Raw genomic sequence first — 15,108 nt, forward strand, 5'->3', positions numbered from 1 at the left:
GTCCGACTTCAGCCAGGTCACGATCTCGCGGTCCGTGAGTTCGAGCCCCGCGTGGGGCTCTGGGCTGATGGCTCAGAGCCTGGAGCCTGTTTCCGATTCTGTGTCTCCCTCTCTCTCTGCCCCTCCCCCGTTCATGCTCTGTCTCTCTCTGTCCCAAAAATAAATAAACATTGAAAAAAAATTTTTAAAAAAATAAAAAATAAAAAAAATAAAAGTTTTATCCCTGAATTGCTTCTGAATTCTGATTCATGGTTAGAGTGACCTTCCCCGTTTTACTGTTAATAGAAGTTTATGTGTGTTTTGTTATGGTATTTTTATGGTTTCAATCTTTATGTTGAAAATTTTTATCTGTTTGGAATTTATCTTGATCTGCTGAGAGGTTTATATACAACGTACGTTTAGTTTTGATGCTCATCTCTTTACCTATTCTAATTTACTTAACAGTCTATCTTTTTTCACAGACTTGAATTTTATTTTTCTACATACTAAATTCATCTGTGAATTGAATCCCTGGGCTTTCTGTTTTCCTGTTGTTTATGTGTATGTCTCTATTCATGTGTCTGTGTGACATTTTTTTTAATGACTTTATTTTGGATTAACTATCATGCAATATCCTGCATGCATTTAAAGTGTATAATTTGATTAGTTATAACATATGTATCCACTAGTGAAACCATCACTACAATCAAAAGAATGAACAAAAGTTTTCTTTCGTGTCCTATTTTAATCTATCATAAACTGACCCCCACCTGCTGTAACCAAGCAACAAACCGATTGGCTTTGTCTTTATAATGTGCATTTTATAGGATTTTGATAAAAGAATTAGTTAGAATATACTCATTTTGTCTTTTATTCAGTATAATTGTTTTCAGACTCATCTATATTATTGCGTTTATCATTAGTTTGTTCTTTTTTATTGTCAAGTAATAGTATTCTATATTTTGATTTACAATTTGTTTATGAAGTCACCTGTTGTTGGACCTTTGGGTTAATTCCAGTTTTAAAAAAAAATTTTAATTCCGCTATAGTTAACATATAGTGTTATATTAGTTTTAGGTAATTCAACAATTATATGTACTACTCCGTGCCCATCATAAGTATACTCTAAATCTCCTTCATGTATTTCACCCCACTTCCCGCCCACCTCCCTTCTGGTAACCATCAGTTTAAGATGGTTCTTTTATTTGTTTGTCTCTTTTTTCTTTGTACATTTGTTTCTTAAATTCCACCTATGAGTGAAATCAGTCTTTCTCTGACTGACTTATTTCACTTAGCATTATACTTTCTAGACCCACCCATGTTTTTGTGAATAGCAAGATCTCATTCTTTTTATGGTTGAAAAATATTCCATTGTATATACACACCATTCTTCTTTATCCATTCATCTATTGATGGGTATTTGGGCTGCTTCCATAATTTGGCAATTGTAAATAATACTGCAATAAACTTAGAGGGCATATATCTTGTGGAATTAATGTTTTCACTTTCTTGGGGTAAATACCTAGTAGTAGAATTACTAGATCATATGGTAGTTCTATTTTTAATTTTTTGAGAAACATTCATACTGTTTTCCACAGTGGCTGCATCAGTTTACATTCCCACCAACAGCATATGAGGGTTCCTTTTTCTCCACATCCTCATCAACACTTGCTGTTTCTTGTGTTTTTGATTTTAGCCATTCTGACTGGTGAGGTGATATCTCATTATGGCTTTGATTTGTATTTCCCTGATGATGAGTGATATTGAGCATTTTTTTCATGGGTCTGTTGGCCCTCTGGATGCTTCTTTGGAGAAATGTCTGTACATATGCTCTGCTCATTTTTTAAAATTGGATTTATTTGGTTTTCCTGGTGTTGAGTTGTAGACGTTCTTTCTATATTTTGGGTATTAATCCTTTATTGGATATGTCATTTGCAAATATCTTCTCCCATTCAGTAGGCTGTCTTTTATTTTTGTTCATTGTTTCCTTTGCTGTGCAGAAGCTTTTTACTTTGATGCAGTCTGAATAGTTTATTTTTGCTTTTGTTTCCCTTGCCTCAGGAGACATTTCTAGAAAAAGGTTGCTACAGCCAGTGTCCGAGAAATGACTGCCTATATACTTTTCTATTATTTTTATGGTTTCATGTCTCACATTTACGTCCTTAATCTATTTTGAGTTTAATTTCGTGTATGACATAAGAAAGTGGTCCAGTTTCATTCTTTTGCATTCAGCTGTCCAATTTTTCCAGCACCATTTGTTGAAGAGACTTTTTCCATTGCATATTCTCGCCTTCTTTGTCAAAGATTTATTGACTGTATAAGTGAGGATTTATTTCTGTGTGCTCTATTCTGTTCTATTGATCTAGGTGTCTTTTTTGTGTGCCAGTATCATACTGTTTTGATGACTATAGCTTTGCACTGTGTCTTGATACCTGGGATCCTGATCCTCCAGTTTTGTTCTTTTTCAAGATTGTTTTAGCTGTTCAAGGTCTTTTTTGGTTCCATACAAATTTTAGGATTATTTGTTCTGATTTTGTGAAAAGCACTGTTGGTATTTTAATAGGGATTGCATTGAATATGTAAATTGTTTTTGGTAGTATGGCCATTTTAACAATATTTGTTCTTTCAATCCATGAGTGTGAAATGTTTTTCCATTTCTTTGTGTCATCTTCAATTTCTTTCATCAATGTTTTATAGTTTTCAGAGTACAGATCTTTCACCTCTTTGATTAAGTTTATTCCTAGATATTTCATTATTTTGGGTGTAATTGTAAATGAGATTCTTTACTTAATTTCTCTTCCTTCTACTTCATTTTTTTGTGTATAGAGATGTAACAGATTTCTGTATGTTGATTTTGTTTCCTGTGACCTTACTAAATTCTTTTATCAATTCTAGCAGTTTTTTCATGGAGTCTTTAGGGTTTTTCATATATAGTATCATGTCATCTGCAAATAGTGAAAGTTTTACTTCTTCCTTACCAATTTCGATCCTTTATTTCTTTTTCTTGTCTGATTGTTGTGGTTACGAGTTCCAGTACTATGTTAAATAAAAGTGGTGAGACTGGACATCCTTGTCTTGTTTCTGATCTTTGGCAAAAATCTCTGTTTTTCCCCATTGAGTATGATGTTCCTGTGGATTTTTCACATATGACCTTTATTATGTGGAGGTATGTTCCCTCGAAACCTACTTTGTTTAGGGTTGTATCTTGAATGGATGTTATACTATGTCCATTGCTTTTTATGCATCTATTGAAATGATCATGTGGATTCTATCCTTTTTCTCATTGATATAATCTATCACATTGATTGATTTGCGAATATTGAACTACCCTTGCTTCTCACAAATAAATCCCACTTGATAGTGGTGAATGATTTTTTTAAATGTATTGTTGGGTAAGTCCCATTTTTACTATTATAAAGTTGCCATGAAATTTTGTATATTAGACTTTGTGGATATAACGCTTTGTTTCCTTGGATAAAGATGGAATGGTCAGCTTGTATGGTGTGTGTAAGTTTAACATTTTTTGAAATTGCTCAACAGTTTTCCAGAAGTGTAGGATATTTCTGGTTGAGCCATATTATAACCAACACTTGATATCATTAGTCTTTATAAGGTTAGTTATTCTAATGGATATATAGTGGGATTTCACTGTGATTTTAATTAGTTCTTCTTTGAGATGCAATATAAATATAAGAAAGATCTTTCATGTGCATATTTTCTTTCATGAAGTGTCCAAATGTTTTGCTCACTTGCTCATTTTATGTATATTTTTCCTTCTCATTGGTTATAGAAGTTATTTTTATATTTTGGATAGAAGTCTTAGCCAGGTGTATGTTTTTAAATATCTTCCCCTAATCTTTGAATTGCCTTTTTACTTCTTATCTTTTGAAAAAGAAGCATTTAATATTAATGGAAACCAGTTTAATGATGTATTTAAATCTATAGATCAATTTTTGGACAATTGATATCTTTACAATATTGATTCTTCCAATCTATGGATAAGACATCTTTCTTCAATTATTAGGTTTTTAACTTCTCTGAGGTGTGTTTTAGGAGAAGGGATCAGAAAACAATGGCCAATAGGTTAAAACCAGCCCATGGCTTGTTTTTGTACATCCATGAGATAAGATTAAATTTTACATTTTATTTTATTTTATTTTAATTTTATTTTATTTTATTAAGTTTATTTATTTATTTTGAGAGAGAAAAAGCATGAGCAAGCAGGGGAGGGACAGAGAGAGAAAGAGAGAGAATCACAAGGAGGCTTCGTGCTATCAGCGCAGAGCCTGATGCAGGGCTCGATCCCATGAACTGTGAGATCATGACCTGAGCTGAAATAAAAAATTGGGCGCTTAACCAACTGAGCCACCTAGGCACCCCTACATTTTACATTTTAAAGTGTTGTCAATAAAATGGAGACTGAAATGGGATAGAGACTATCTGTAGCTCAGAAGCCTAAAATATTTAGTATGTGGCCTATACAGAAGAAAGTGTGTCAGCCCTGTTGTAGAGAATTGTGTATAAAGGTCTTGAACATCTCATTAGATTAGTTCACAGGTGTTTTATATTTTTTTAATTAATTAATTTATTTATTTTGAGAGAAAAAGAGAAAGAGCAAGCAGGGGAAGGACAGAGAGAGAGGGGGAGAGACAGAGAATCCCAAGCAGGCTGCACACTGTCAGTGCAGAGCCTGACATGGAGCTCAATCTCATGAACCATGAGAGCATGGCCTGAGCTGATATCAAGAGTCATACACTTAACTGACTGAACCACCCAGGTGCCCTGATATTTTACATTTTTAATGCTGTTGAAAAACTTCTTTTTATGATTAAGTTTATTTAAAATGTTACATTCTTGGTACATATTCGTTGTTCAATGGATATTCAATGAATAAATGAAGAACAACACGTTCACTTTCTCAAAAAATTTGTGAAACAGTCTGCTAAAGGATGTTGATTTAAGACCATGACAGATCAGCAAAAGGAAAACACCGGAAAGAGATTCTGGAGAGGGTAGGTTTCATTTCTTCTGTGGCTTTCTGTCTCTGCTCTTTCCTCATGGGCCCTTGCCCCACCAGATACTTCGTCTGGCAAAAACTTCTGACATCTTGGAGAGATGGCAGTTGATGCTATATAAGTGAGGAAATTTAAAAGGCATTATTTTTAATTTTTTAATCCCTTATTGTTCATTGCTGGTATATTAGTCAGAGTCCTCCAGAGAAACAGAACCAATAAGATGGATAGATAGAAATATAGATGTTTTAAGAAATTGGTTTACATGTTTGATTGCGGGGGCTGGTAAGTCTGAAATCCATAGGGCAGGCCTGTAGACTAGAAAGTCAGGTAATAGTTGATGTTCCAGTCTTGAGTCCAAATACCTCAGGGCAGTAGGCTGGAAAATCAGGCAGAGTTTCTATGTTGAAGTCTTAGGGAGAATTGCTTCTTTAGGAAAGCCCAGTCTGTGCCTAAGGCCTTCAACTGATTACATGAGGTCTAACAAAGATTCCCTTTTTGACCAAACTTTAATCGGACTCCTCGAAGCTCTTTCTCAACTAGGTCCTGACTTTTGAGCTTCTGTGTCTGTCTTCTCTTTGTTCAATTTTAACAAGAACCCACAAAGTTTAGCCAGAATCTCCCACCCTTACTATCTAATATCTTGTTCCACATCCTTCATCAAACCCTAGACAATGACTAAACATGATGGCTTGCCTTTAGCAAGAATCCTATTAGGTCAGGTTAGCCAGAATCCCCCACTTAACCCTGATGTTTCCTTTTAATAATTTCCCATCTACTGACACGCCTCCTCCCCTAGTCTGCTCCTGGGCTATAAATTCCCACTTTTCCTTGTATTTGGAATTGAGAACAATCCTCTCCCTACCACAAAACCTCTTTGTGGTAGACACCCTGAATACAGTCAGCCTTACCATTCTTTAACAAATGTGAGGAATAACTTTTCTTTGACAGTTTCATCCATATTAGAGAGGATATTTAGTTTACTTAAAGACTACAGATATGAATGTTAATCACATCTAAAAAATACCCGCACAGCAACATCTAGAGGGTTGATCAACATTTGACCATGTTGACAGATACAATCATCCATCACAATGGTGTAGTATTTTATTTTGCATGTTAACTTTGTGTTCTACAATCTTATTGTATGAACTAACAGTGTATCCATAGTTTTTTCCCGTAAATGTCTAATCATGTCTTCAGCAAACAATAATTTTATTCTTCCATTCCAAGCCTTATACCTTTTATTTTTTATCCATGATAATGGTCTCCGTTAACATAGCAAGTTAAAGTAATGACAAATGGCATTCTTCATGCATTCTCAATCTCCGTGGAAATCTTCAGTTTTTGGTCAAGTACGGTATTTGCTGTTTGTTTGGGTTTTTTTTGTTTGTTTGTTTGTTTTTTGTGCTTTGGTTTTTTTTTTTTGTAGATTCCCTTTATCTTACTAAGAAGATATTTTCATTCTCAGTTTAAGAGTTTTTATTTTTTTGTTAGTTTTAGTATTAGTATTAGTATTATACATATTTTTTTAGGGGAATGGGGCAGAGAGGGAAAGAGAGAATCCCAAGCAGGCTCTGTGCCCACAACCCAGGGCTCAATCCCAGGACTATGAGATCATGACTTAGCTGAAATTAAGAGTTAGATGCTTAACTGACTAAGCCACCCAGGCACCCCAAGATTTTTTTTAGGTCATGACTATGTGTTAAATTTATCAAATATATTTCTGCAGCTATTGAGATGGCCAATAGTTTTTATCTTTTATTATTAATAATAATTACATTAGTTCATTTCCAAAGTTAAATGATTCTTGCATTCCTGTATTAAATCCAATTTGGTTGCATTATAACCCTTTCTCCCTCCCTCACTCTCACAACACACATACATACAACACACATATACACACAACACACATACACAACACTTGGATTTGGTTTTAAGATATTTGCACCTAAGTTTTTGAGTGAATTTGACCTGTAATTATCATTTCCTGCAATGTCATTCTCAGGTTTTGATATTATAATCATGCTGGCCTCATAATATAAGGTAGAGATTATTCCCTTCCTCTTTTTAAATACATTTTTTGGAAGAATTGTATAAAATTGGAAATTTTTCTTCCTTAAATGATGGAATTCACTACCTAGGTTCTTATCTGTAGGAAGACTTTTTAAATGAATTTACTAAGAATAAGACTGTTAAACCTTTTATTCAATTGTGATAATTTATGTTTTCCTAGGAATTTGTCTATTTTATGTCAATTTTGAAATTTATTGTTATAATTGCTTATAGTACCTTCTTCTTTTTAGTGTGACTAGAAGAATCTGTAATAATACCTTTCTTTATACCTCATGTTATTTGTTCCTTCCTTTGTTGTTTATATTCTTGCTGGTGACATATCAATTTCATTTCTGTTAAAATAATTAAGTTTTGGTTTTTGAATAGTTTGTCCATTTTATATTATTGGATTTATTGGAATAAGATTATCCTATCAACTTTTAATAATTGTAGAATGTGTAATGTCTTCCTTCTTTTTGATATAGGTCTATATTTTTTCTTAGTCATTTTTGCTACAGGCTTATCAATGTTGTTTTTTCCCTGAAAGAGCCAACATTTGGTTTTGCTGATCTGTAAATATGCTTCTTTTCTATTTCATTAATTCCTATCTTACCCTTTTTCTTGCTTTTCTTTATTTTCAATTTACTCTTCTAACTTCTTGAGAACTTAGATGCTCATTCATTTTTAGCTTTTTTTTTTTTTTTGGTATCATGTGAACTTAAAGATATAAACTACCCTTAATACATGTCTTTAGATATATATATCTCACAATTTTGCTATGCTGCATTTTTAATATCATTCAGTTCAAATTATGTGGTAATTTCCATTGTGATTCCTTCTTTGAACCATAGGTTACTTGGAATTTATATTAGTTTCCACCATATGGAAAATTTTAAATTATTATTATTGTTGCTATTCACTGATAGTCTTGTTACATTTCTTTGAAATACGTTGATATTGCTTTATGGTGTAATATCTGATCAACTTTTTTTTTTTTTTTAATTTTTTTTTTTTTAACGTTTATTTATTTTTGAGACAGAGACAGAGCATGAACGGGGGAGGGTCAGAGAGAGGGAGACACAGAATCTGAAACAGGCTCCAGGCTCTGAGCTGTCAGCACAGAGCCCGACGCGGGGCTCGAACTCACGGACCGTGAGATCATGACCTGAGCCGAAGTCGGCCGCTTAACCGACTGAGCCACCCAGGCGCCCCTCTGATCAACTTTTTTAACCTGATCAATTTTTTTTAACCTGATCAATTTTTATAAGTGCTCCATATGTATACTGTAGCTGTTAGATGCACTATTTCATGTGGGTCATTTATGTCAATTTTTAAAGAAATGGTATACTTCTGAGTAACTATCTTCTGATCTAATCAGCTACTGTAAGTTACTATGTGAATCTAGATTTGTCTTTCTCATTTCAGTTTTGTCAATTTTTAAAGTGCAGGTTTGTATTATTTTGTTAGAAGATTATATCCATCCTTTTAATCACTATAGCATTCAGTTATATTCTCTACATTTCTAAGATTTGACAGTCCATCAGACAGATTTACTTACTGCTCATTCAATTAAGCATGCAGGGAAGACTAGCAAATTCCATTAGAACAACTAAACTATTTTGTGTATACAGACATTATTAATGGTGGAACATTTTTGGAAAATTTTAAGGTAAATTCTAAAGAACTCATCTAAATGTCACTCTGTTAACAGTAACAGCATATGCATTCAACAGGATTTAGAAAACTTAAGAAAATAAACTCTTGGGTTTATATTTGCATTTTCTCTTTTTCTTGCCAGAAATTTCTCAACTTTTTAAGTCTTCTAATATACAGATTTTTGCTCTATTGTTTCACATTTCACTTTTCTTTTTCCATTTCTTTGGATATATTCATTTTCTATCTTGTTTTAACCTTTCTTCTGTTTTAATAAAAGAATTTATATCTATACATTTCAATCTATATTCAGGGTACTAAGTACTAATATAATGATAACTTTCATCTCTAAATTACTAATCTGCTTGGTATTTTTAATAATTTCTTGTTTTTTCATTTTCCTTTCAATTCTTTCATTTAAAAAGTATTTTTAATATATTTATTTTATTTTCTGCTTTTGGGGAATCCCGTATCTTCAGGCTTCGTGCATCCAAAGCCTACAGATACTGTTTTTATAGTTCTTTTACTCTTTTATAGTTTACTCTTTATAGTTCTTTTACTCATTTTAGATGACTGGTTTTTGTGAGATGAGTCACCCAGGTGATAGGAATCCTTATCCATAATTCATGTGTGTTTTTGCTAGGAATTTTCATTAAAAGTTTTAACTATTTTCAAATCACAAGACAATTTGAGTCGGTCGGTTTCCTCACAGTTTCTGTCTTTCGTAGGAGGAACTCCCCTCCACTTCCCTCAGTTCTTCCACTGACAGCGGTGGCCCTTCTAGGTTCCAGCTATGCTTTGTGGTGGGGTGATAGGTAGAGTGGGGTCACCAATCTGGTTATCCCACTTAGCCTCAGCCTCTGCCTTATTTTCCTTGCGTCTGTAAAATCACATGATCTAGGACTTTGCTACTAAAAATGTGGCCCTCCGACCACAAATATCAGCATCACTCTGTTAGAAATGCAAAATCTTAGGTACTGGTTTCAAAAAGTTAAGTATTTTTCTATTTTGGCTTCGTTGCCTTCCCTAACAGTGTACACTTATATGTACATTTTTTCAATGCTTTCTGTGTTCATTAAGAAGTTGCATAATAATTTTAGGATCAACAGCGTTAGCTGTTTAAAGCAGAAAAAAAAAAAAAAAACCCACGAAATCGCAACGTCTGTTCTTTAGTGTGTTTGCTAAGACTAGCTTCTGTCCGTTGCTGCGTGAGTGATCGCACACTATTAAAGCTATTAGCGAAGATTTGTGCTATGGTGCCTCTGCCAATTTCTACTAAACTCATCAGTGTCCCCCCACACCCCCTACTCCCCAGCGAGGCTTCCCGCAAAGCTTCGACTGGTTCAATCACAGTAGGCCACCAAACCACCGCGAAAACCCGGAGTAACGGATTTGGGGCGTAGCTAGGGTCCTCCGGCGAGCAAGGAGCATTTACGGAGCCTGCGCAAAGACGGGAGCGCGCACATGCGCAGTGGTCGGTGCTGGGCCGCGCGCCGGTCGCTCCGGGAGGCTTGGAGGCTGCGCGCGCGGTTGACGTGTTCCGTGGCTGCGGAGGCGGCGAGGCTCTGGGAGGGGAAGGAGCGGAGGGAGGGAGGGTGAGGTGGGGGCTGAACCCGGAAGTGGGTAGGCGCTGGAGCGAGCGCGCCGAGAGTGGAGCTCAGCGGCTGGGAGCCAGCGGGGGAGCCCTGGGTTCCCGGTAATGGATCTGTGGGGATTTTGCCCAGGGAAGCTGGGGTGGGAAGGGTAGCGGGTTCGCCGTCGGTGAGCGCAGTCCCCTCCTGGGCAGGGCCTGGGAAGGCTCTTCTGTTTCCTATAGTCGTCCCTCTGGTTGACCCTACTCCTCCTGCTCTGCGCCCCTCCTGGGGCCGTCTCCTGCCGGGTGATTTTGGCCGCGGGACGCTGTCTGTCCCCGAGGAGGTGTGCCTTGCCCGCCCTGGGAAAAGGCATGTTAATGGAGAGACCTGGATTTCGCGGCCGCGACGGCCTTATTGTCACCAACCCAGCGTCCCTAAAACCATGAATGTAGCGCGCCTCAACCTGCACCCTCAGTGTTCTTGGAAGGATCGTTCCCTTTTCGCCCTCCTTGTCTCCACCCTGTTCGTGAATTTAGGCACGAAAGGTGTGCTCTGGCTTCCTTTAAAATTATTCTTTTGTTGGCTGTCTTTTATAACCCGGCCCTCCTTGTTCTCCACCCTAAAACCTTAGCCACGAATGAGTGGAAGCTGTGACTTTATCATAATTTAGTTCTGATTTGGAAACGATTAGTAGACGAATGCCTTGAATGATTTGGGATTGCTTTGCCATAGAGTTATTTTACGTGGTTCTTACTCTTTTGCAGACCATGAAACCCTCGGGCACGCCCCTCCAGAAGCTGTTAACCAAGACAATCTAGTTGTTTTTTTTTTTTTTTTTTTTTAATAAATCCCTTAAGACACTTATGAAGTTTCTTGTTCTGAAATTGTTGTACTGCAATGAAGAAAAGGAGAAAGGTTACTTCAAATCTTGACGAGAAGATCCACCTAGGCTACCATAAAGATTCTTCAGAAGGAGATGTTGCAGTGGAGTGTGACGAAGTAACCTACACTCATTCCACAGAAGGACCGACTCCTGAAGCTCTTCACTGTTACCAGGAACTTCCTCCCTCGCCAGATCAGAGAAAACTTCTGAGTTCTTTGCAGTATAACAAGAATTTGCTGAAGTATTTAAATGATGACAGGCAGAAGCAACCATCTTTCTGTGACTTACTTATCATAGTAGAAGGAAAAGAATTTAGTGCACATAAAGTTGTTGTTGCTGTTGGCAGTAGTTACTTTCATGCGTGTTTGAGCAAAAATCCAAGCACTGATGTTGTCACCCTGGATCACGTAACACACTCAGTTTTTCAGCATTTGCTTGAATTTCTTTACACATCAGAATTTTTTGTGTACAAATACGAGATACCTCTTGTTTTAGAGGCAGCAAAATTTCTGGACATTATAGATGCAGTTAAATTGCTAAATAATGAAAATGTTGCCACTTTTCAGTCTGAGCTGTCTGAAAAGTCCTCACCAGAAGAAACACTAAGTGAATTAACTGGAAGACTATCAAATAATCATCAGTGTAAATTCTGTAGTAGACATTTTTGTTACAAAAAGTCTTTAGAGAATCATTTGGCTAAAACCCATAGGTCCCTTTTATTAGGGAAAAAACATGGGTTAAAAATGCTGGAGAGAAGTTTTTCCACGAGAAGATCAAAAAGGAATCGGAAGTGTCCTGTTAAGTTTGATGACACCAGTGATGATGAACAAGAAAGTGGCGATGGGTCAGACAATTTGAATCCAGAACATTTTGATAAGGAAAAGTCAGATAGAAATGATTCTGAGGACCCTGGAAGTGAATATAATGCTGAAGAAGATGAGCTAGAGGAGGAAATGTCAGATGAATACTCTGACATTGAAGAACACAGTGAAAAAGATCAGAATGATGCAGAAGAGGAACCTGAGGCTGGTGATTCTGTAGGAAATATTCATGAGGGGTTAACTCCTGTAGTCATTCAGAACAGTAACAAAAAAATACTGCAGTGTCCTAAATGTGATAAGACATTTGACCGCATAGGTAAGAAAACTTTTTTCTGTCTCTAATAACTTACTTTTCTGGATATTTTAAAGGTGATAGTTAAAGATAAACTTTGAAGGTAACTTTTAAAAGGAATATTTAATGAAGATGGGTATTTGATAGGCATTACATATTTTATCCTGTTTTAAATTTCTTTCGATTCAGGAATTTAAGGTTTTGGGGGTTTTTGTGGGTTTTTTTGAAGGAATTTAAGTCTTTTTAGCCTTTATTTTCTCTTCCTCATGCCCCACTAAAAGGTGACAGATCATTAGTTCAAGTATTTGGTATGGAAAAACTCCACAGAGTATTAATAATTATGAATGTGGTGCTTTGATTTATATGTTAATTTTATAGCTAAGTGCTGTTTTCAAGTCATAGAAAATTGAATTAGATTATATTAGATTAAATTTAGTAGTTTGTCTACTATTTCCCCTTGAACATGGCAATATCTGAATTAGAAATGTAGTCCCTTCTCAGTGTAGGCTTATAGTTAAGAATAAAACTGAACTGGATATAATTTAATTCTGTTGGTAGAGACTTTTGGAAATGTCTTGATTAGTAGTGGTCTTTGGTTATTACAATAACAAATCAACTTTTCCTTTATTAGAAAAGTATATACAGGAAATGTGATCTCTAACCTTAAGTTAAAAATATGTCTGTGAACATTAAATTTCAAGAGGTCTAATATTTGGAGATGATATCGTACAGGAACTGTTCAAATGTGAACTTTTAAAGTGCAACAATTATTTCCATATAAATCATAGTTATGAAATTGTGAAATATATTCCACCACATACAATGATAAAAGGAACATTTAAGTTCAGTTTGACCTTGTAAAATTACTTCTACGGTTTAGTATATCCCCATGTATCTTGCAGTTTTGAGTATTTATGTTATTGGGTTAGGTGGAAATTGATTTTATAAGGTATTAGTAATCATTTGCTCTCAAAATATGGGACAGTACACACTGTGGCATAAGTGGTAACCTTGTTTGGCTTTTTATTATGCCATTGAATCTCCAAATCAGAATATCTTTGACAATCCAGTTTAATAATTAGTTATTACTGTTTTTACTGTGTTTGAGGCTCTGTATAAAGGTGGATAAAATAACTTTTCTTGGGTAACTCTATTGGAAGAGCATAGGAATATAAGGAACTTGCTAAACTCAGCCTGGATAAATGTTCCCTTAGGGTTATAAACAAGTGCTATGAGGAGTATAGAGAAGGGAATAATTTTTGACTGGGACACCTAAGAACATGTTATCTTTTCAATGGATTCTACTTCTTGGACTTTGTATTCTTAGTGCATGCCTCCCTCTGTTCTGCCTTAATTTGACCTGATTTGACTTGAGATGAGTAAGCAGGGGTCAGTTCCCAAATGGCATTGTAGGCCCAATACTTACATCTCAAACACAGCACTGTGAGATTCTTTAAGAGAGAGGAGTTCTATGTTCAAGTAAGATTGAAAAAAACTATATTGTATAATTCATGGTCAGTATTAACTCTGTCAAATTCTCTGGTAAAGAAACTTGGTAATTTTTTTTAGCCTGGCATTTTCTCAAATTTTACTGTAAGACACTTTTGTGGTACTTCTTGTAATTTCCAAAAAACAAACAAACAACCAGAAAAAAACCCTACAGTTCTTTGCACACGGTTTGGGAAAACACTGCTCAGGATTAAGTTGCTGATGTACTAAGAGGAGGATGTTTTGCAGCTTTTTTTACCAAGGGCAGCCTAGATAACTGTGAGAATCAATAGGTCACATTGTAGACTTACTTGTAGCCTACTTTTCTGAACATATTGGACATTCTATTCCTCTTTTATCCACGCTTCTCTTTTGCTTAAGCCTCCTTGGGGCTGCTTGCCTTTCCCCAAGATTAAGAGAGAGAGAAAGATTGGGATTGAAATTCTATCATACTAGTTAAAAAAGCAGGAGTTATACGGATGTCAAACTGCCTGCACTTTTGAGTCCAGGTCTTGGGCAAGTTACTTAACCTGTCCGCATTCTTGTTTCCTCATAGTGGAGTGGGATGGTGCTAATATAATGCAAATAGTACCTTCTCGTGGAGATTATTATGAGGATTAAATGAGATAGTCTTGAATCATTCAGAATACTGTGTGAAATTTAGGTGTTCAAGGAATACTAGCTACTCTTATTGTTCATTAGTTTAATATAGTTATCAAGTATCTCTAATGTGACTACTACTGCTAGACAGCTATGAAATGATGTACTCTGTGTTCTCAAGAAGGTTAAAGTAATGAATACATGCAAAAACACAGTCATACTGTAGTGAAGATAATCTCATCAGGAAAAATTCAGAAGACTAAAGGAAACAGGGAAGATTTCATAGAGCAGGTGGCATTTGAGCTGAGAACTAGAGAATAGGGAAGGATTTATAGGGCAGAAGGACCAACATATGTGAATACGTTGAGGTATATTGTGTTCTGGAAATTGCTGAAGGGTGGGTGATCTCACGGTGGGTGAGGAGGCATATTGTAAATGACAAGAGATGAAGATTGGCACATAAGCAGAGGTTAAATTTTGCATGGTTTTTATGCTGTAACAGAAGAGTTTAGATTTTATCCAGTGAGTGACCGAAACTTGAAAAAACTTTGACAAAGGAAATGAGGGCCTGTTGAAGTTTTAGGAAGGTCTTGCTGGCTTCAGTACAGGGAATGAAATTTGAAAGGACCAGAAGTATATTGTGGGCTTGGACTAGGAAGATGAGTAGCGTTGAGAATGGGCTGTTGGATGAGGGTAGATCAGAGAGTTGCACTGAAAATAGATTAAATGGACTGGGTGATGGATAGAATTT

General features: G+C 35.9%; 1 protein-coding gene across 1 annotated transcript in view; it reads left to right on the top strand.

Moving 5' to 3' along the window:
* The first annotated feature begins 10,279 nt into the window (after positions 1-10,279).
* Positions 10,280-15,108, top strand: part of ZBTB41 (zinc finger and BTB domain containing 41) — a 49,596-nt gene continuing 44,767 nt past the window's right edge. The window contains exons 1-2 of the mRNA XM_025921167.2: positions 10,280-10,395; positions 11,038-12,293. Of these exons, the coding sequence (XP_025776952.1) occupies positions 11,171-12,293 (1,123 nt within the window). The 5' untranslated portion in view covers positions 10,280-10,395; positions 11,038-11,170. The remainder of the gene's footprint in view (positions 10,396-11,037; positions 12,294-15,108) is intronic.

This window comes from Puma concolor, chromosome E4, assembly GCF_028749965.1.
Source record: "Puma concolor isolate L17-30 chromosome E4, mPumCon1.1.hap2, whole genome shotgun sequence".
NCBI lineage: Eukaryota > Metazoa > Chordata > Mammalia > Carnivora > Felidae > Puma > Puma concolor.